Source organism: Apis florea, unplaced genomic scaffold, assembly GCF_048593485.1.
Source record: "Apis florea isolate Af1SG1 unplaced genomic scaffold, ASM4859348v1 contig_3496_pilon, whole genome shotgun sequence".
Classification (NCBI taxonomy): domain Eukaryota; kingdom Metazoa; phylum Arthropoda; class Insecta; order Hymenoptera; family Apidae; genus Apis; species Apis florea.
In genome coordinates this window covers 7,272,071-7,295,411 of record NW_028256773.1, presented here as the reverse complement: position 1 = coordinate 7,295,411, position 23,341 = coordinate 7,272,071, and the positions used below count along the sequence as shown (strand labels likewise).

The following is a 23,341-nucleotide window of genomic DNA, read 5'->3' as shown; positions in this document are numbered from 1 at the left end:
TTTAATTTGTATTTTTTTATTTAATTTAAAACTTTCAGAACACCCATATAAATATAAAAATATAATAAATATAAATATAAAATTTCTTTCACGAACAATATAAAATGAATGAAATTAAAATTTATTTTTACGCGAAATAAACAAAAAAACAAATATCTGTTGCTTTAGTTTTTGTTTTTTTAGTTAATTCAATAGAGATATTGTATCATAGGTGAATTTTTTAGTTAGATACATCCCTGTGAATTGTACGCACCCTTCTGCGCCTGTATCGAAAGTGAAGCGGAATTGTAAAGCCAGTATCAGCTATAATAGTACCCACTTGTCGGATAGCTAGTACCGTGGCAAGTTCAATTCTGTGCTCATTTATTTCAACCAATAATATCTAGACAATTATTAAAATTATATTATGCGTTTCATAATTCTTTATAAATCATTTAATCATTTATGATTATGTTAATTCGAAGCAATTATTTACTTATAAATTATATATTATACGTTAAAAGTATATTTACGTAAGTATAAATATTCACATAGTTTAAAATAGTTTCCATGTCAAAATTAAATTTCACTTATACATAGTTAAGCGTTTAAATTAGTACACAAACGAGTCATATTAATTCAAAATATTAAGCATCATGTTTATTTGCGTTTGTTTTTATCTTTACATGAATATTTTCAAAATTATGCGGATCTTAATCGTTATTAAATCGTAAAAAAAAAAAAAAAGGAAAAAATTGAATCTTTATTTTAATTTTTTCTTCTCTAAAATTTGATATGTATTTTATATAATGTATTTAAATTTAAACAGAAATTAAAATTCAAATCAAAATGTCAAGCATATTAAATAATAATATTAATTAAAACTATATGTAATTTATTGCATTAATGATGAACATATTCATGTATATTTTCTTCATGTAAAAGAATTCTATTACCGTAATCCTGTGAGTAATAATGGCATGCGTCATGAGCTTCGATTGATCGCCTGTTAACGTAGGACTTCCGCGCTCATTTTTTTTTTTTGTTCAGTTACGATACGATTGCCACGCGTCACGAATTTCTCCCTCTCTGTTCCACTTTTTGTATTTTTCTTTTCTTTTAACGAATGCATTGCTATTATAGATAACATACTATAGTTAATAGACCAATTTTTATTAATCCATTTATAACTTTCTCTTTTATTATTCATTTTTGCTTTTGTGTAAGTACATATGTTTTGTTTTTAATTTATTTAAAATAACAAATAATTACATTTTAGAATTAAAATAATTCAAAAATAAAGAAATATTACATTTTATAAAGTCATAACTAGATATTACAATTTTTCGAATTATATTTTTAAACTAACTTTATTTTCTATAGCAATTTCATAAATTATTTATTCGCTATATTCATTTTGTACTTTTTCTTTAGAATATCTTATGAAATTAAAATCTTTTGTAACTTTAAGGTATTGTTGCGATATGTTAAGAAAGTAAGAATCGTTATAGATATGAACCACATTGAAATATCGATTTAGTCCAAATATAGTTTCCCTTTAGCTACTTAAATAATATAGGAACGGAAGTATAGCAAATACTTGTTGCGCATCTATTTTGAGCGGAAACTGTTCTTTTAAACTTTACTTTTATCTAAGTAGTTTCTCCATTACACGTTATTAACATTTTTCAATATTTGATATAATTAAATAATTAGATATTTAATAAATTACACATATAGAATATAATATTTATTCTATGAAAATTAATTTAATTCTTTTGAAATGAGTAATATTTTGATAATAAAACTTTTGATTTTATTTTACTAATTCTTCAAATTTTTGAATAAATCGCAAGAATTTGTCCTGTTCAATAATATGAAAGATTCATATATATTTTAGAATGCAAATTACACAAATGTCAGGAATTCCAACATATAACGTATAAATAAAGTAAAGAGTTATTAAATACAATATGAAACGTACAATTTTTAATTTGAAAGAAAAATTTCAAAATTTATCTAAACGGATAGAAATATTAATTCAATACAAGAAATATATGTATATATATAGATACAATCAAAGTGATTCATATATATCACAAAGTTTATTGATTTTTTTTTATAAAATTTAAATTTTTTGATACTATCATTATAGAAAATTTAATTATTTTGAAAATTATTATGAAAATAAGTCATGGTATATTATAAAATTATATAGAGTAAAAATTATATATACGAAATACAATATGTGATATATCGGTTCGTTTTAATGTATAAATTACAAAAAAAATATAAAAATTTTGCAAAAATTACAATTAAAATTATTTAATTAACTTTTTTTATATATTATATATTTTTACGATTCTAATGTCAAATTGTGATTGATTGCATATTTTTATTCTCTACAGACTGATGTATATTACAAAATGTTTATAATATATTTAAATTAAATTCAAAATTGTATTAAATTGAAAAATGGATATGACAGTAAAGGATATAAGTGGAGGAACCAGATGGGTCTGTCCAAATGATAGACATCTATCATTGAGAGCAAAGTAAGCATCAATATATTTTCAATATACATGTCTAATTACATTACATTAATGTTTATGATAATATTTATGATGATTAAATAGATAATATGATTGTATTATATAATATGAATTATTTTTCCATTTCATTTAAATTTTTATGAATTAATAAAATAAATGTAATAGATTGCAAACAGGTTGGTCTGTAAAAACTGCCTCTCTAGATTCAAAATGGGGTACATTTTCTAATTCTTATACAAGTGGCACAAATAGATGTGCACAATCATTTGTACTTAGTGAAGAAGAACAACAAACAATTATACAGGTAAATTTTATAAATATAACTTTTTTTTTATTTTAACTTATCAATGAGAAATTAAAAATAAATTTAAAATATTAAAAATATTAAACCATATCATTTTTTTTAATTTTTCAATAATTTTTCTTTTTTAAAATATTAATTCAATAACGTGCTTACATATATTGATTTTTAATTTTATTCAATTTTTATGGAATATTCGTAAATTTATTATTTTTATTTTTCGGTAATGTAGGTAATTCAGAGAGCAGAAGCTTTAAATTTATCAGAACAAGAAAGAATTGGTCGATTAGTAGAAAAATTAGAGAATATGAAACGCAATGTCTGTATTGTAACTACAACAAGATTAAATGAAAAGAAAAGATGTAGTAGCAGATGTTTCAATAGTACACACTGTGTATGTTCTTGTGCCCTTTGTGGTGAAAAATTTGGTGCAGTATTAGGTGCATCGGCAAATCTTTGTAAAGATTGTCGAAGATACATATGTCAAAAATGTGGTATCGAATTGAACTCAACATTTTCGAATCTTTCAACAACGAGAGAAAGAATGCAAGAAAAAATAACTATGCAACGAATCGTTAAAAGATCGAGCAGTAGTCAGAAACAATATCTTTGTCGAATCTGTGCCGAGACGAGAGAAATGTGGAAAAAAAGTGGAGCTTGGTTTATCAAAGGAATGCCAAAATACATTTTACCAGAGAAAAAGGTATGTGACAAATGAAAAATGAGACAAAAAAATTCATCGAAATATTATTATATATTATTATATTATTATAATACTACATATAATATGCATTTCTTAAAATTATAGGAACGAGGATGGTCGCGATCTATTCATAAAACATCCACTTGGACAATCGGAGGTAATAAGTCTCTCGAATCTACTGAACTACAAGATTCTTCTTCTGATGAAGAAGCGACAAGACGGCTTGTTTTAACTCAAGGACAATCTAATTCATTTCTTAATTTACAAAAGAATCAAGATAGTAGTAGCAAAACTCATTTAACATTATTAAATTCTACTCAAACAAACAGTAATATATCCAAATCACCGGGGCAACGATCAAACGCTTCCTCACCATTAAATAATCGAGAGGAACATTCAGATCAATTAAATAGATCTACTCTTTCTATTATCTCTCAATGCAGTCGTCTTTCATCATCTCCTACTAGTCCTCGTTCACGGATAAATAGAAGAACTAGTTCGAATGAGTCTCAAATTGAACAACATGTATCATTCGAGGATGAAATTATCGATGGAAAAAGCAAAAAATTTGATGACATTAACGAAACTGGTCATAAATTAGAGTTCAATTTATGCGATCAATTAAAAAGTTCTCAGGTACAATCTTCCAGGTATGTAAATAATAATAAATAAAAAAGTAGAAGTTTAGTTGATATCAATTGATACTTTACAGATCAAATTTTATAACAGTTTCAACGACATCGACAACGACAATTACATCAACGGAACAAATTCCAGAACAATCTCAGATCCACGAAAAATATGTAAATCTGAAAAAAAATCGATCAGAACAGGACAGTTTTTCACATCTTCGTAATAATCAAAATGTATTAATACGACAACAAATACCAGATTATGGTAAATATACAATCAAACAACTTGTGAACAACAGTAAAAATCTTGATAAAGTCTAGATACAGCACGCGAGTCTCATCGTGAAATTATATATTCATGATTATTAATAAACAGTTTGAAAAATGAATCAGAAAACTTTATTTAATATCGATAAGAATGAAGTAATAAAATTATATTTTTCAAAACAGAAACGAGACAAAATTATGGAACTCTCGAAATTTCTTTACGATATGATCCAATAATTCAGTGCCTCCAATGCAAAATAGAACGAGCACGAGGTTTACAACCAATGGATATTTATGACCTCGCTGATCCATTTTGCAAGCTCAATATATTACCAGTAAATTCAATTGCAATTACAAAACGACTTCGAACAAAGACAATCCACAAAACGCGGGATCCAGAATTTAATGAGACTCTCAACTTTTATGGTACAACGGAAACTGATGTATGAAAAGTGCAAATTCTTCAGATAATTAAATAATATGGAAAATATTACGAAAATAAACGAAAAAAAAAAAAATAAATTAATATTTCATAATAGATATGGAATGGCAAAGCATTGCACATCTTGATTCTTCAGGACGATCCAGCGGGTCAAGATTTTCTAGGAGAAGCAAGATTTCCTCTGCATGAATTACAACCGCATCAAATAAAACATTATAATGTTCCATTACAGGATCACTATCCAGTATGTATAAAAAAAATAATATTTGTCTCCATGGTATTGTAAAAGTTGTTTTTGATCAAATGATGATATAAATTAATTTATTTTCTTATTAAATATTTTATAACATTTCATTTTGTAATATATTGAATATATAATATATTATTAATATTAATTCAAATATAATTAAACAATAATTAAATTATAATAAAATATTTAACAAAATGTTAATCTTTAAAAATAAATTTGTTATAATTTTACTATAAAAGATTATTACGAAGTTTATATTTGACGAGTTCTTTTTTTCAAAAACCAAAAAGAAACGAATTTTTTAATATTCTTTAATATTTAATATAGTATATTCTAAATTTTCTGCTTCGAATTGATATATTTTGTTAATTATTTTTCTTTATACATAAAATTCTATCGATTTTTAATTAATGATCTTCATAAACGTAATCATTTTTCGCGTTTTAAATTTTTCGCGACGGTCGACTTTACTTACGTTATTGCAGACACTAAGATATAAGAGCTCGACGTTGGCATAGGTGGACAACGAAGAAGCAGCTTGGGGCGTATTTTCCAGTGGACGAGGACAGATTCAAGTGAGTCTAAGTTACTGCACAAGGCGGCGAGCATTGATAGTTACAATTCATCGAGCTATAAATCTTCTTCCTATGGATAGTAATGGATTTTCTGATCCATTTGTCAAGTTGTGCCTTATAGAAAACGTGACAAACAATCATCGTCAACGTATTTTCGATTATTCAATTGCTCGTATTACCGGTAAAAAACTAATACCAAAAAAAATCACAAGTCGTAATGTGCAAAATACAACAATTAAATGGAAAACATTAAATCCAGAATGGAATGAAGAATTCACTTTTACTGCTCGATTGACAGACCTTATGAAATTAACATTATATCTCACAGTATGGGATAAGGATTTTGGCAAGAATAATGATTATCTTGGTAATGCACTACGTATTTTTTTTTTTAATTTAATAATTATATTGAAAAGAAAAAATTTATACAAAGTATGGCATGTAACAACTTTGATCATTTTGTAAATGATTTTAATAAGAGTTAAGTAATTTCGACTTTTTATAAAAAAATTATCAATGGATCGATTAATATAATAAAAAATATATAATTTAAGGAAACATATTCGATCTTTATTTGTGCTTTCAATTATAAAAAAAACTATTTATATTAAATTACATAACCTTCAAAATCATTCAACTCTTATTTTTCATTAAAATTATTATTTACAAGATAATCAAGATAGTTATATGCCCTATTCTATATATATATTTAGTACAGTAATATTTTTCATATTTTTATTTAGGTGGACTTGAACTAAGTCGTAATAGTAAAGGAGCACGATTACGACATTGGATAGATGTAATCAAATTTCCAGATCATCGTCATCAAGCTTGGCATAATTTAATTGATACTATTTTGCCTATAGAATAATTTATATTTCTATTTTTATTATATAGTATATAATTCAAAATGTTTTAATAGAATCAGTATATTCGATATGCATAGTATTCTGCAAAATATAATTTATTTACATATGATCAATAATATTGCTCAAAATGTATTATTCCAAAAAAAAAAATAAAAACACAAAAATAAAATATTATATTATATATAGAAAATGTTCTTATTTTACATCTTATATTTGATTTAATATTATTAATATTTTTAAGAGAAATATAATAGAAAATAATATATATAATATACATATATAGGAAATATAATAGGAGAATTAAAGAGATTTCATTTATTATTATAAAGATGTTTGAAAAGTTTTTTCTAAATTATTGACTAAGTATTTTCTAAATTATAAATGTAATATATATTTAATCATTTTCAGTTTCACTAGAATCTTCTTCAGCTTCTTCCAACCATTTAATAAATGGTTTTATTGCAGTTCTCACTTTATTTTTTTGAAATTCAAAAGAATCAATGCCTTTTTCATCAGATTCATACCATTCTAAAATTTTTTCTTCTGATAATATATCTTTATCATAAAGCATATGCAACAAATGTTGTAAAAATGGTAATAATTCTTGAGTTGTACTTGCTATCTCCTCTATTGCATGTAAACAATCATCTTGTGCATCTTCTGTTTTAATATAATTTGAGATAATCGGATAAAAATATGTTACCATAATTTTTAAATTTCTTTGATAATTTTGATTAGTTGTAGCTTCTTTCTTCTCTGATAGATAATGAAAAGGCAAACTTAATATGGCTTTAATAACATTATATGTTACTTCGCTCATGGTAATATTGTATGCATATCTTGATGAATTTATTTCTAAAATTAAATTATCACAGTTAAGTTTATCTTGAAAACCTCGTAGTAAACTATCAATAACTTCAGATAAGAACATATTTGTATCATCTGGAATTGGTGAATTACATTCAGAAGCTTCATCAATACTTGATGTATCTGTAGAATAATTATCATATTCTATTGTATCATAATTCTTGAAAAATTGAAATTCATTATCTTTATTAATTTCTGATATTTTTTTTATAGAAATTTTATTATTCTTTGATTCTATAATAGAATCAATATATTCTATTTGAGTATCAATAATTGTTTTAGGGCATATTATACATCCATTTATTTGTGCACTTTGTTTAATAATACAATCTGAAAATACTATGCTGTTTGTAATACAACAATTATCTTCAATTTTATTATTTAATAAAATATAAGAATTCTTAATTGTTACATTAGAGCCTACTAAACAATTATTTCCAATAATTGATCTTGTAACAAAAGTATCATTTCCAAGTATACTATTTTGGCATAATATGCTATCTTTTTCTAATATACAACCTTTAGCAAGAGTTGCACTTCTATGTTTATATGTGCATCTTGGCATATAAATAAAATCTTTTAAAAATGGAATAGCATTTGGTGTAAGTGGAAAACTATGTCTGTTCAAAATATCTCTGTTCAGAGTATGATATGCATTCCATGATACAATTGGCAAACTATAGTCTTTAGGATTTAATTGTTGCCAATAAATTCGAGAGTTCAAAATTTCTTCATTTATCAATACTCCTCGAATGAAATCTTCCATTGTCTGTCAAAAAATATAAGAATTATTATTTATTATTCTATAATGTTTCTTTTTAATTATATTTATAAAAGTTTAAACAAATATTTAATATTATATCATAAATACATTTTAAAAAAATTTATTATTATTATGATATATATATATATATTTAATTTTTTTTATATATTTTAAATTATATTATATATTACTTACTTGAAAATCAAAATTATCAGAAAATAATGGAAGTACAGATGGAGAACATAAATAAACATGAGTATCCAAAAAACAAGTGTTAATTTCAATTTCACTATGATTCAAAAACCAATTTAATTCTAGTTTCACTTTTTTTTCATCATTTCTTAGTTTATTATAATGTAGAATTTTTTTACTATTTTTATCAGAAACTATTAAACATGTTTCCTGCTTTAAAAAGGATTGATTTATACAACCAATATTTCTTAGCACCATAGTCATTGTTGCACCTTTATCTTCTTTTAGTTTTGTACAATGATTTATTAAGAGATTTGTAAGATTAGCATTAATAAATGCATCTCCTCTTATAAGTATAAAATTACTACGTATTGAACCTTTTGTATCAATGTCTCTAAGAGCATCTCCAAGAGAAGTACAAACATCTGATACAATTAAAGAAATTGATATTTTTGACCAATTTTTATATTTGATATATTTTTTTATTAAATCCACATATTTACTGCAATAAAGAAATAATTCTTGCACTCTAGATTTAATAAGAGTTTCCACTAAATAATCTAAAAGTGGAATATCTATTATGGGCATCAATATTCTTGGAAATATATTTTGTACTGGTGTTAAATTTGTTAAAAAATCATCTGCAAGTACTACAGCTTGTATAATTTCTTTCTTTCCCATTTTTGTGCTCATTTTATTAATTAAATTATGTATAATCTTTAAAGAATAATTAGTACAAGATATTCATTATATAAGATACAAAATAATATTATTTATTAAGAATTTTCAACTATATATTTTTATATTCTTTTAAGTATAAAATTTGTTCTGTTAACTTAACTTATAATTATAAATAATTATATATTTCTTCTTTTTTTTTTATTGTTATTTTTTATTGTTCAAAATATAAACGACTCGAAATATAAACCATGTTTAACATAGATCTGTCATCACTGATCATTATTACCAGATCATTGGAATACAAAATAATACAATCTTAATGTAAGCATTAAAAAGAAAAGCTTCCCACAAATATTTTTATGAAATATTTATTTATGACATTCAAATTTATTTGTTTATATTTAAAATTTATATTTATAATTAAAATTTTATTTTAACCTATTACTAATTTTAATCTTATTTTAAATTGTATTGTTTGGAATTGACATTAAAATAACAAGAAAAGTTATGAGTTTTCGAGTCATGAGATAAAAAATATATTGTATGATAAACTTAGTTTATACCACACTTCAAAATACAAATATAACTATTCCGTGAAAGTAACAATTAAAAATTGCAGCAAATATACATATACATATGTATAATTTATACTTCATCTATGTTTAATGTAACATTTTTAAATTAAATATAATAATTATTCTATTTTATTAAAGAACTTATTAAATCGTAAAATATGTCAATGAAAGAACTGGCTAAGGTAATATTTGAATATTGTATTAAAAAATAATTAATAATTTTCTGTTTAAAATTAACCTCAAATAAATATCATATATTTATTATATTTATAAAAAAAAATATTATTTTAAAATTATTTTAATAATTCCAAAATATTTTATAATGCTAATAATTATATATATAAGTTTTTTATGAATCATACATAAGAAAGTGTTGTGAAAATTTTAGCGTTTATATTATATACCAAAACCAACTCGATGGTCAAAAGGAATTGGTGCAGAATTACCACAAGAATATAAAAAGTTTTGGAGAGAATGGAAAATACAAATACCGACTGCTGTGCATTATATAAAGCAAGAGGGCAAATATGTAAGAAATGAAGAAACAGAAGAAGTGTAAATAACTAATAATTTATTAGTATAATAATAATAAATTTCTTAAATCTTTTTTTTTAATATTGATTAAAATTGATTTTCTTAAATATTGAATTGTTGAAATATTATATGTAAATATATATGTAAATATATTATATATCAATAATAATTTTTTTATATTAATAATATTTAATATCTTTATTATTATTATTATGAACTTAGTATTATTAAATAAATTTTAATTTTTAGATATCCAGTTCAAAATGTACCATTACCATTATTATATCCTAAAGAATTTCATCAAGGTATATGGGGTGGTGAAGCTGTAATACAAGGTTTTACAAAAAAAAATAAATATGCTCGCAGACACCCTCATTTTTGGTTTCCTACACTTAAGAAATCTGTGGTTTATAGTGAAGTATTAGACACATATTTGAGTGTTGTTATCACCAATAGAACTATTGATTTAATTAATGAACATTATGGTTTTGATCATTATTTATTAAAGGTATATTTACTTGCAAAGAATATTTATATATTTCAAATATATTTTATTTAATACTTTTGATCATTTATAGACTCCTGCCTGTGATTTAAAATCTGAACTAGCACTAAAAATAAAACGTCAAATACTTTTGTCATTGGCCGATAAAACTTTATATCCAAATGATACTGTTAAAAGAGAGGAAATTTATACTAAATATAAAGAATATTTAACACCAGTAATTAACATTTAAATAATTAATATTGTTATTTTAATTAATTAATAATTAATTTTTAATAATGTTATTTAATATATTTAATGAATATATATATATTTGTAGTATACACGAGAAGAAATTGAATGGTATGGTTTAACATTTAAAGAAGCTTGTAAAAAATGGATAAAACAGAAAGAACAAATAAAGAAAGTACAACCTTTAAAACTTCAATTTAGATCTGAGTTAATTGCTAAACTTAAGGAAGAAGAAGCTGAAAAAGCAAAAAAAACTTTAGAAAAGTATGTTTAATAAATTATATTTTATTTAATTTTATATTTAAGGAAAAACGAAAAAAATTATATAAAATTCTTTATTTTATTTTATTAATGGAAAGTTATTTTTATAGATCTTCAACATGGAAATTAAACTGGAATCCTTTTGCGAGTTCAAAATCGGAATAATATATACATTACATTGTATAATATAATTAAATAAAATGAGAGAATTTAATTATAGAATAATTAGTAAAAATTAGTTCATGTTTCTTGCATTAAAAGTGCTGGTAATTTTATTATAAAAATTGAACAATTTTTTTTTTAATTAAATTCTTATATTTCACAAACAAATTCTAAATAATTAACATAAATATAAATTATAAGATATAGATATAATCAACTAAAAATTTATTATTTATTCTTAAAAAATAAACAATTATGATATTGAACATTCTAAATCACTATCTTTTGGTAAACAATTTAATAATGAAGCTATTGCTCTTGTAATATATGTCATTGTTCCAAAACTACCACTTGGAGCACTATCATAAAAATGTTGACAAACATATGCTGCTCCACCACAAAGTAGATTTCCCATTGCAGTTGTTTCACGTTGTTCTTTTGGTTTGGCACAACATAAAGTAGCATCGCCATCGATCTTCATCTAATTATTTAAAATAGATTCAACATATATGTATATCTTACTTCATAACTATTATTATATTAAATATCAAAATTATACCTGATCATCTAAAAATATAGCATTAGCCTTATGAACTAATTGTTCAACAGCAATAAGTCCACCCAGGGAAGTTACTACATTATATTCAGTTATTAAAGTTAATACCATTAAAGCTTCGACTATTAGTTGACGATATTCTGGTTGTGGTATAGTATTTAACACAGTTTCTACTGCTAATGCAAATTTTAATTCTCCTGGTGTCATTTCCTGTGTAAGATTTTGAGGTAGAATTCTACCTTCAATTGCTAAACCTTGGCACTGTAAAAATTGAAATTTTTAATGAAAAATTTTAAATATAAACTGCTTTAAATTTTAACAAAACTTTAAAATTACATAAAATTTACATATAAAAACAGTTTTTTATGTTAAATATCTTGATTTAATTAATTATTAAGTGATTTTATATATATATATATTTATAAATATACATATAGCAATAACGAATAGGATTATATATGTTATCTTACTTGCTTTTTAAATTTTGAGAAAAATTTTATTCATTATAATTTAAGATATAATAAGTATACTTACTCGTTCGAGTACTTGCCATACTCGAGGATAAAAATCTCTTGGTACTCTGTTTAATGCACCATCTAATCTTCTTCGTCGTAACCATTGACCTTGTCGATCTGGTTCTATTTCGTTACCATCAGTTTGATCAGGACTTAAGAAACCCCCAATTTGTGATTTCTGAAATAAAAAAAAAATATTAAAATTATAATATAATTGTATTAAAACTAATAATTGTCATATCAATAATTTTATTACCTTACTGACTTTACTAGATTTGCAACTGATAACAGAAAAATTTCCTCGACCAACTAAAAATGAAAATATATAATATTCTTATTTTATTTTATTAAATAAATTAACAATATAATAATAAAAAATATGATAAGCATACCACTACTAATAACAAATTCTTTTCCACTCATAATATGATGTAAAAGATTTTTCATTTCGAAAGGCGATAAATTAAGCAAATGTTCAGATGCTTCTTCTCCAGTACATATTAGAGTTCTTGATAATTCAGTAGCCATTACTTGAATAATTAAACCTACTCTAAGTCTAAGCATTTCATGAAACAATTGTGGTTCAGTTCTAATGAACATCGCTAAATACACAAGTAATTCCTGTGTCAACATAGCAGTAGATTCATCATCTCCATATGCTTGATGAATTAAAGTTCGCAATTCATTTTCTGGTAATGGAGCAACAATAGTATGTTCGTTAGTTGGTGGCATTCCAACAGTAACTTGTTTCTGACGAACTAATAAATCAGTAACTGCTTTAGCTAAATCTTCGACCCGTTTTCCTAACATACCAGCTGTATGACGTACAATACCCCACATTTTTTGTTGACATGCTTTTTCATACAAATCTTTTAGTAAATCTTTTATCAAAACTGGATGACCTTCTTCTACCATGCCAGTATTGAAATATAAACCTTGAGAATCAACCTAAATATTTAATTGAAAATTATTATTAAATAAAGTTAAAAATATTTTTAATCCTTTAATAAAACATAATAATAACATAGTACAATTTCTTTATATATGTTATGCTTATATTTAAAGTTTTGTAAATAATTTCTCAATGTTAATTAAAATAAAGCTAATAATTTCATTTAAATAAAGTATAAAAAAATTAAAAATAAAATTTTCTAATTATACTGTTATTGTTATATTTTATTATTATTGTTTATATTTTCTTTAATTATTTATTTTTAAAAAAATTATATAGACTATTATATTAAAAACTTAAAATATTATATATTCAATCATTATTAAAAGCATTTTTTATTATTGAATTAAAAATAATTATATGAAGAATTAATCATATGTTATAAAAAAGATACATTGTTTCATTATTAATTATTACTTTTTTAATACATCTCGTAACAAATTTTTAAAATACAGATTTTAAATAAACATTTCTCTATATTCTTAATTATTTCTATGCAATTTTAATAATCTATTATATATAATAAAATATTTTTTTTAATTATACTTAAATTATACTTACAAGATATTGTAAAATATCTCCTTGTTCTTCTAAACTTTCTGTTTCTCGAAGCATAGTTAACAATTCTTCAACTTCTGTATCTGCATATTGAGTTTCATTTATACCTCTATGCCTATGTAACTTAGGAGAATTTGTCCATGATAATAATTCATTTGTAGGAGAAGGTATTCGATCCATAGAAGTTGATTGCATAGGATTAGAAGTTAATGTTGTATCTGTCACTTCAATAAATGGATTTGTATTTAAAACAGCAGAAGATCTTCTATCTTCTCCTGCCATCCCAAGAATTTCAGCTACAAATTATATAATTACTTTTTTTTTTCAAAAATTATTTTACTAATTATCGAATTATTTAGTTATTACATTGAATTCAATTTGTATTAATGTGTTTAAAAATTTTTAATTTTTTTAAAGATGTTAATTTTTTATTCTAATATTTTCTCTTTTATTATTATAATTTGGAAATTAAGAGTTAGTACACTTACATTCTTGTAGGATGGTAGGAACCATAGGATCATATTGTATAAATATTTAAAGATCCACTTTAAGTAGCATGCAATAAGAATGTTTAAAAAAAATTAAGTAACTTGTAATAATAACATAGAAAATAAATATTACTTACGTTCTACAGCAATTGATCTTGTTTTCTTTATAGCTCCTTTTACTGACATTTTGCGTCTTAAATTTTTTCCACTTCTAATTATAGGTCTATTAAGAAGACCTGTACGATGTGGAAATGCACGCATTAAATGTTCTTCTAAATATTGTTGAACCTAAAATATGTATAATTTAAAAAAAATATCAAATTATATTAATTTCTAATAAAAATATTATTTACCTGAGGATTTAATTTATCTGGTTTACCATCTTCAGAACTTCCTAAGAAGCTTAGATTTGTAATACAAGATGTACTCAAAAAATCATTTAAGTTTCCTAATGAAACTCGAGTACCATTAATATAACCACTTTTTAATTTTTTCATAGTAGTTATCATTGCTAATGGTATTTTTCCTTGATCTGAAATATAATCATGTGTTTTATATATAATATAAAATATATATAATATATAATATTGTGATTTTATTGTTGTCGAAAAATAAAAGAAGCAATGTGCAAATTTTGTATATTGTTTCTAACATATTATTTTTAAAAAAGTTCTATCCTATTTTTAGTACACATTTTAAATAAATTGTCCTGAATGATGATCTAAAGCTGCCTGTGGCATACCTAGATGATTATGAGTAGCAACAAGTGTTATAGTTGGCCTGCCGAGCATTTGCTTCCAGTTGATGGTGAGGAAGGCCAAGTTGGTTGTAAAAGTGTTGGCAAGGAGGGCTGCATCATTTGTCGTGTAGTACTCCTCCGCGTCAAAGTTCTAAGACATGCAACAAACGCGCACACCACCTCACACATAAGCTGTCTTCTTAGAATGTTAGATTTTATATTGAAGAGAAAACGGCCTTTCCTCAATTCCTCTTTGTTTTTTTTAAACTATTTTATTTTCATTAAAATATTCAACATTAATTGATTTTGCTCATGATGAAGACAATAACACTTAAATATTATACGATAAAAATTAATAATTAGCAAAACATTAATAATAGCTAATCAAATTGCATTAAGACCTTCCATAGCCATTAAAGCAAAACTGATAACAAAAACAAATGCACGCATGCAGGCAGACATGTTAGATGTTCTTTGGATAATGTATTTGCATAATTTCAGTAAGGAAACTTTAAAACTCCGAAAGGAAACTTCTTTATTTAAAAACTATACATTTTATCTCTGTTACTTTGAAGCTTTGTAATCATGAAATTTTATCATTACAATTTTTTATGTAATAGACAAGAGAAAGTAACACAGATGAAAACTATAGTTTTTAAATATTAAATTACTGTACCTAGATGAATGTTCTTGAGGGGCATGACCACAAGAGGCCGGCCTAACATGTTCTGCCAGCTAGACTTCAAGAAATTAATTTCGCCTTTGAATATGTCAATCATGAGCTCATAGTCCGATGCGATGTAGAAGCGGGTCATGTCTGTCAACTAATGTTTGATGCAAGAACAAGAGGCAACATAAGAAAAGAAATAAAAGTACAGAGAGATGACAGTTCGATAAATATCAAAATGCCTACCTGTGGAGTGAATGCAAATATTTTATCATTCAAGGAATATAATTTACTGGTGCTCAAAATTCCTACATCTCTTGATTTACGCCCAGATAATCCTAACTTTTTATTTCGACCTAAAAAAAACGTTATAAGTAAATACAAAAACAATTGAAATTTATAAAATAAATGATAAATTTATGAAGTTGATAAATATTTTAAAAATACCTAAATATGTATACAAATGACTAAGAACTTTTGCTGGTTGCACTTCAATTGGTGCAACTTCTGCAATTGTTTGTACATGAATATCATGTTGAGCTATTTTTTCTCTAATTTCAGCATCTTCTGCCAAAATAACAACTTGTACTACAACATCCGGTTTCTTTTCACTACATAAACGTCTATTTAATGGATCCAATTCTCCCACAGCAAGAAATCCCTATTAATTAGAAATACAATTTAAAAAAGATAATTAAATAAATTTCTATTTTTATTTTTTCTATATTTATATTACTTACTTCTTGTAATAATTTTCCTAATATATAAAGAGATTGAGCCCACATAAATGGACATCTACCTAATGCAATACGTTTCTGACTACCTGGTTCAGCATATTCAGCAGATACATTTGCAGTCTCTACAGAATATAATTCAGGTACTAATTTTATTCCATCTTCTGCTTTAATCATTATTTGTTCTAATTGTTTTGAATACTCTGTTACTGCATCTTTATTGCCTTGGAAACAGTAGTCCACAATTAAATAACAAAAAAACAAAGGCCATTCACATTCTATATTTTCAAATATACGTAATTCCCATGGTTCATAATAAAGTCTAATATAAATATAATTAATTAATAAAAATTGATTAGTAAATGTTAAAAACATGCACAAAAGTAAAATTTAAAAATTTTATTTTACCTATTCGGATCTTCTTTTGGTGTTTTATATCCATCTCTCAAAAATCTTTTACATCCATAATGACCTTGTAATTTTTTAGTAATTGCATCTCTTGTTAATTGAATTAAATTAGGTTCATCTACAGCAAATGCTGGAAAACTTATAACAGATAATAATCCACTATCTAATTCTTTTGAATTTGATTCACGTGGTAACATAGATTGTAAAACAGCTTGACATTTCTGTGCCTCATCTGCTAATACATGAATTACTGAGGTAGGTCCACCTCTTGCACCAAATAAATCCAATTCATTCATTGCTTCCATTGCAGCTTTTGCCATTCCAATACTACTAGCATTTAATTCTGGCAAACCATGATTTGTTTTATCTCCTCTTTCCCAAATTCCATAATCAGGAGTACAATAAGCTGACTCTATATAAAATACTAAATTTTGAATGAATGCAACCTAAAATTAAATTTTATATATTTAAAAATATAACATAAAAGAATATTTTATATAAAATGAATATTAGTTATAATGTATATACCTCATCCAAATTGAAAACAATTTGTAAACCAGATGCTGTCATTTGGGCTAAAATTAATAAATAAAGAGATATAGCATCTATTTGAAGATGACCCCATTCTGTATCACCTACAACAGTTTGTCCATTAACAGAGCTATATTTAGCATGTAAAGCATCACATGGATTTTGACTGGATTTAAATTGTTCAACTTTTTCTTTCTGTTGCATCATTGCCATTAATAAACCTCTCATTAATTTTACACAACTTTGTTCAAGTTCATATGTTTTGGCTCTATCTTCATCTGCATCAGCAATCTTTTTATATGCCATTGAAAGACCCCAAACAGCGAGAATACAGTATACGTTATCACGAACCCATGCATGATTATTTTCAGGACTAGCAGGAAAAAGTCCTGTAACTGCATTTTGATGTTTCATAATGATTTTGTGTACGATTCGTTGATAATAATCCAAACGAACACCAGAATTACTCCGACTACGCATTTTGAATATGTATATTGAAATTTTGAAAATATTTATAATTCTATTTTTTTAAAAGTATATTAAATTTTTATAATTCAAGTATTACGATTCATTGCATTTTATGGTTATGTTTGAATTATTTCTTTAAAATATCTTTACACAATTTTTAAAATACTTATTTGTTTATTAAAATATGTACGTATATATATAAGTATATCATATAAAAACTTATTATATGCACATTTTATATGACATCTAATATACAAATTGCAAAACATGCATGCAAAAATTTTATATACAATGTGAAACGAATGTCAAACACAATAGACCTCTGTATTACCACTAAAGAACTATAATATATGTATCTTGTTTGAGATTATAAAAAAGACAAAAGTATAGACAAGAATAATAAATAGTGAAATAAGGATAGAAATAGATTAAAAATTATATATATAAATCAGTGTCATCTCTAGAATGTCGCAGATGAAATATAGACAAAGCAAGGAATAAATATAGACAAGAAAAGCAAACAATAGAAGACTAAAAAAAAAAGAAAGCTAAAGATAGAATAAGAATAAACTATCAGTAATATCTTTCGAATGCCAAACATCTTTTTAAGATAAATTCTAAAAACATTAAGAGATGGCGGTGATGTCAATTCTTACTCTATCTGTATCCTTCTATTTGTTTTCCTTGTTTATATTTATTTCATTTGCAACATTTTAGAGATGGCATTAACTTATTTTATCTTTGTCTTTTTCCTCACTATTTATTTTTATTGTCTTTGTTTTGTAAAATTTATGCATTCAAAAGATTTTATTTTATTTGTAAACATACCTTATATAATATATCAATTTGTATGTATTTTATTATGATTGAAAAAATAAATTTATATAATATAATAATTTATAAGTATCAAGAAATTATTTATATAAATTTTAAATATATACTTTATTTATTTATGGATTTTCTAAAATATATAAAATCTTAATATATTAAAAAGATAATTTATTAAGTTTGTGTTAACATTGTTATCTTCATATTCTTCATTTTATTATTCAAAAATCAATTTATTTAATATATATTTTTAAAAAATATAATATAAATAAGAAAGAAATTTAGATATTATAGTTTATATGAAATCAATAACTTCAAATAACACAATAACTTAATATTGTTTTGATTTTTTCCTTGCGAATTATTTTCTTTTAATTTTAGGAATTTTTCTATTTCTATTTCTATTTTTTACATTAGTAATTTCATAAAAATTACTTCCAATTTTTTTTCTTTTATTGGCTCTTTCTATGGCTCGTCTTTGTTTACTTGTTAATTTTTTTTCTTTTTCTATTAATTCCATTTTAGAAGATATGGAAGAAATTTTAAACATACCACTACTCGATGTAGTATTTGTGTTCAACATTTCACTATCACTAGAATCATATTCTTTTTCCACTTCATCATATATACTTTGCAATAAAGTATCTTTTTCTAATGACAAATGAATGTCATCATCAAAATATTCTTTATTTATTTTATTTTTATTTTCTAGATTTTGAGCAACTTCCTTATCTTCTATTGTTTCTTCAAATTGTGTGTTTTCTTCATTCTTATTATCTAAATCCGACAAAACTGATACAATTTCTTCCATATCATTATTTTTTTTGTCAAAAGAATTAGATTTAATATATAAATTATTTTTTATATCATCACCTGAATATGGTAAACCAACTTTAATTTTTCGAAAATCTTGTACTACAGATAATTGACGAATTATTTCTTTTGATGAATCTTTATTTGATGTATTCTCAATTTTATCTATATTAATATTTTTATCTTTTTTAATATTATTTTCAATTGTAAATTCGTCAGTCATTACGTTTATCAATGGCTCTTCAAAACCAGGAGGTGGAACATAAAATGGTAATTTACCACGTTGCCAATCATTTAAAATCATTCGTGAAACAATAGTGATATCAGGTTCTCCTTTTTTTAATAATTTTCCACTTTTACGTGCCAATTTTTCTAAAAAATCAATATGATTATCCCATTCCATAATTTTATAAGTCTTACGAATATAATCTTCTTTTACTCGTGATAATACTTCTGAAACATAATCTTCAGGATTTTGAACAAGTTCTACTCTTACTACACCTTTTAAAACTTTTTCTGTGTCTGTTTCTGCTGATGGATAAACTACACCTGGACAATCTATTAAGTAAATACGTCGCATTAAAGTAATATATTGCCATACCTTTGTTTCTCCTGCTATTGGTGCAACTTTACATACTTTTTTTGATCTTAATGTATTTATAATTGAACTTTTGCCTGTATTAGGATATCCTATAAAACCTACACTAATTTGTTTCTTATCAATATGAAGTTTTGCAAATTGACGCAACAAATTTATCAAGGAACCTTTACCAAATGGATGTGTCATAGAAGCATGAAATGCAATTGTTGGATATTCTGTGCTTAAAATTGCAACCCATCTTTGTGTTACCCATGTTGGAACAAGATCTACTTTATTTAAAATAAACATTAAATGTTTGTGAGGCTTTTCTGTTTTGAGATATTTTTCTATTTGAGGTGATCTAGTTCCTAAAGGATCTCTAGCATCTAATACTTGTAAAATAACATCAGATGAATCTATAACTTTATATAATTCATTCCAAATTCTTTTACTTTGTCCTGCAGACATAATCCAATCTCTTTGAGCTTCTCTAATACCATCATCTGAACGTATAAGATCAATATCTTTAGAGTCCTTTTCCATATTGTATCTTTCTTCCTTTTCTTTTGCTAATTTTTGTAATTCATCATATGATGATATTATCAAATTTGGTTTTTTTCGTATTTTTTTTGGACCAAAAACATTTTCAAAACTTTCTGTATCTAATAAATGAACTCTTGCATTTATAGCTTTTTGTTGAAGTAAAGTTATTGGTAATTGTGTAGGTTTCATAATAATATTATAAGGATCTTTCATTGCTTTTCCTAATTCATTTTGAAACTTTTGTAAAGCATTTTGAGAAATAACTCTTGAATTACCAAACCATTTTTGTGAAGGTTCTACACGAGACATAGTACCAGATGGTTGCCAACCTTGGAATGGTGCTGGACTAATAATATGTCCTTTACGATCACGCTTTGGTTTTTGATTACGATACATTTGCAATCTTTTGATTGTTGCTTTTGTTCGTACTTTTGCTACACCCTTTAATCCTTCTACAGATCGTTCAGGATTCATACTGTGTCCAGAACGCTTAAATCCCTCCTTTCTAGGAGCTTTATTTGTTACATGAGATTTTGCCATTTTGTCTGAAATAAATATATTTATAATTCATTAAATATACATATATCAATTATGTTAATTAATATTTCTTAAATTTCATTTATTTCATTAATTTTTATATTTCATTATATTTCAATATTCATTCAAGTTTTTCTATTACTTACATTTATAATCAATTATAATTATTATAAAATATAGTTATTTAAAAATATTATTAATTAATTAAAAATTAAGTTTAAATAATTTTTTTTCATAATTATAAAAATTCTTATTAAATTAGTTCTTATAAATGTGCTTAAAAAATTAACAAATTGAATCTTAAAAATTTTATGAAAGATTAAGGTTAGATATCTACACGTTGTATGTGTACAATACTATTAATTATAGAATAAAATATTTATATGTATACTATTGATACATATAAGATATGACATAATTACATTATACACCGAAATATATAACTTATAAATTTTTTTTTTATTTTCTCTTAAATAAAATAAGAACTTTATTACAATATATTTCTGAATATTAGAAAAAAATATTTTAAACGAATGCTGCTTTAGTTCTAATAATATTAGCTATCTATCTAAACAACGAAAAATTAATATTTAAAAAATTCAATTTAAAAAAAAATGAAGACAATTTCTTAAATCTGAAGATAAATGCTAAAACATAAGCATCCTGCTAAAAATTCACTGAATTATTGGCTCAAAAAATATTTAAACAAAAAAAATATTAAAATCTAAAGTAGTTTCACAAAAAATAATTTATAAAATAATTTTTACTTCATTTTGTACATATGAAATTAAAATTATATAAGAATTATTTTAAATAAAGACAATTATATGAATATTTTGAAGATATATTTTTTTTTATTTTATTTTTCAAGATATTATAAATTTAAAATTACAAACATTTACTTATAAGTATATAAATATATAAGTAATTATACGTGAAAGTAATTATACGTTATTTATAAAAATATATTTAATAAACAAAATTTTTCTTAAAAAGATAATAATATATTATGAAAAAAATATGATATGTATTTATAAACATTATCTTTAATATTTCATTTATCAAATACAGTTAAATATAAATTTTCATCGCAGATTAAATATAATATAGATAAAGTGATATTATAGATATAATTATGTATTTTTATTTTTAATAAAATATTATGCAGATAAAATTGATCATACTAATAATAAAAATGTATTACATAAATAATATGACCCTTTATTTTTAATAATTTATTTATTTATTAATTTTTCAATTCTTTTTTTAATTTGTTTAAATTAAAGATAATTATAATTATAATTATCTATCCATTCAGAGACTTAATACTGTATATATTAAAAATGAATATACAATTACTTATCAAAATTTTGTTAATTAAAAACTTGGTTCAATATGATATAATTTAATATCTTAAATATTTTTTTTTTGTATTCATAACTTAATTATTTCTGTAACTTTAAGTTATGAATTAACTCCATTGTAATAGAGAAATTAATATGTTTTTTATTTTATTATTAAACTTTTTGGATACTTGCATTACTTATAAAATGATTCATTATGAATATATAATTTATAAATTTTTTATTTTTATAATAAATAACATTATATATTCTTTTTATATTTTTTTGACTAGACAAATTAAGTTTTATTTAATATAATTAAATGATTATAATTATATTTATTAAATATGTTAATTAAATAATTTAAAAAACACATAAAATATATATAAAATGTTTTTCATTTTAATGTTAATATTCAGAAATATCATCGATATATCATTATTGTAGTATATAAAACTAAAAATAAACTTTTTAAATATAAGATAAAATCTTATATTTAATAAAAGTGAATTCCTAATCATTTTAAAAGATTTTGATAATTTCAAAATCCTAATTATAAATTAATAAAAATTTTTCAAAATAGATTAAAAAGTTTTTTCAATAACATTCAATATTTTATAATATTTATGTGTTTTAAAAAATTAAAAAATGGAATCCTCTCTAAGCAGAATATAAATATATTCGTTATTTTTGAAAAATTAATTCTGACAAAAACTAATATACAAAAATATCAATTAAGA

The 23,341-nt window shown here is 23.4% G+C and overlaps 5 protein-coding genes across 9 annotated transcripts; 2 read left to right on the top strand and 3 right to left on the bottom strand.

Moving 5' to 3' along the window:
• The first annotated feature begins 301 nt into the window (after window positions 1-301).
• Window positions 302-6,760, top strand: LOC100865891 (rabphilin-3A). 2 transcript variants are annotated; one of them, XM_086913587.1, is made up of 10 exons: window positions 302-512; window positions 2,388-2,534; window positions 2,697-2,835; window positions 3,065-3,535; window positions 3,641-4,185; window positions 4,248-4,432; window positions 4,618-4,877; window positions 4,974-5,120; window positions 5,645-6,068; window positions 6,445-6,760. In XM_086913587.1, the coding sequence occupies exons 2-10, from the start codon at window positions 2,455-2,457 to the stop codon at window positions 6,570-6,572; spliced, it is 2,379 nt and encodes a 792-aa protein (XP_086769713.1). In that variant the 5' UTR covers window positions 302-512; window positions 2,388-2,454; the 3' UTR covers window positions 6,573-6,760. The 2 variants fall into 2 exon arrangements, with proteins under 2 accessions (XP_086769713.1, XP_086769714.1); XM_086913588.1 differs by lacking the exon at window positions 302-512 and adding an exon at window positions 1,028-1,201.
• A 110-nt stretch (window positions 6,761-6,870) lies between these two features.
• eIF2Bepsilon (eukaryotic translation initiation factor 2B subunit epsilon) lies at window positions 6,871-9,368 on the bottom strand. The gene is made up of 2 exons (XM_003690519.4): window positions 8,396-9,368; window positions 6,871-8,206 (listed from the first exon to the last, which is right to left on the bottom strand). Exons 1-2 carry the CDS (start codon window positions 9,083-9,085, stop codon window positions 6,965-6,967), a joined length of 1,932 nt encoding a protein of 643 aa, XP_003690567.2. The 5' UTR covers window positions 9,086-9,368; the 3' UTR covers window positions 6,871-6,964.
• Window positions 9,369-9,627: 259 nt separating this feature from the next.
• Window positions 9,628-11,398, top strand: mRpL28 (mitochondrial ribosomal protein L28). The gene is made up of 6 exons (XM_003690520.4): window positions 9,628-9,830; window positions 10,037-10,203; window positions 10,432-10,690; window positions 10,761-10,904; window positions 11,007-11,182; window positions 11,290-11,398. Exons 1-6 carry the CDS (start codon window positions 9,807-9,809, stop codon window positions 11,342-11,344), a joined length of 825 nt encoding a protein of 274 aa, XP_003690568.1. The 5' UTR covers window positions 9,628-9,806; the 3' UTR covers window positions 11,345-11,398.
• Window positions 11,399-11,551: 153 nt separating this feature from the next.
• Window positions 11,552-18,604, bottom strand: LOC100865608 (putative phosphorylase b kinase regulatory subunit alpha). Of its 4 annotated transcripts, none has more exons than XM_003690511.4 (14): window positions 17,487-18,604; window positions 16,959-17,404; window positions 16,557-16,872; window positions 16,264-16,477; window positions 16,063-16,172; window positions 15,826-15,973; window positions 14,764-14,942; window positions 14,548-14,698; window positions 13,926-14,218; window positions 12,805-13,360; window positions 12,669-12,721; window positions 12,432-12,590; window positions 11,901-12,158; window positions 11,552-11,822 (listed from the first exon to the last, which is right to left on the bottom strand). In XM_003690511.4, exons 1-14 carry the CDS (start codon window positions 17,967-17,969, stop codon window positions 11,595-11,597), a joined length of 3,594 nt encoding a protein of 1,197 aa, XP_003690559.1. In that variant the 5' UTR covers window positions 17,970-18,604; the 3' UTR covers window positions 11,552-11,594. The 4 variants fall into 4 exon arrangements, with proteins under 4 accessions (XP_003690559.1, XP_012349937.1, XP_003690560.1 ...); XM_012494483.3 differs by having other exon boundaries at window positions 13,926-14,146; XM_003690512.4 differs by lacking the exon at window positions 15,826-15,973 and adding an exon at window positions 15,153-15,300.
• Window positions 18,605-18,745: 141 nt separating this feature from the next.
• Window positions 18,746-21,904, bottom strand: Ns2 (nucleostemin 2). Its single transcript, XM_012494486.3, has 2 exons — window positions 21,405-21,904; window positions 18,746-21,266 (listed from the first exon to the last, which is right to left on the bottom strand). The coding sequence occupies exon 2, from the start codon at window positions 21,259-21,261 to the stop codon at window positions 19,147-19,149; it is 2,115 nt and encodes a 704-aa protein (XP_012349940.3). The 5' UTR covers window positions 21,262-21,266; window positions 21,405-21,904; the 3' UTR covers window positions 18,746-19,146.
• Window positions 21,905-23,341: the final 1,437 nt, after the last annotated feature.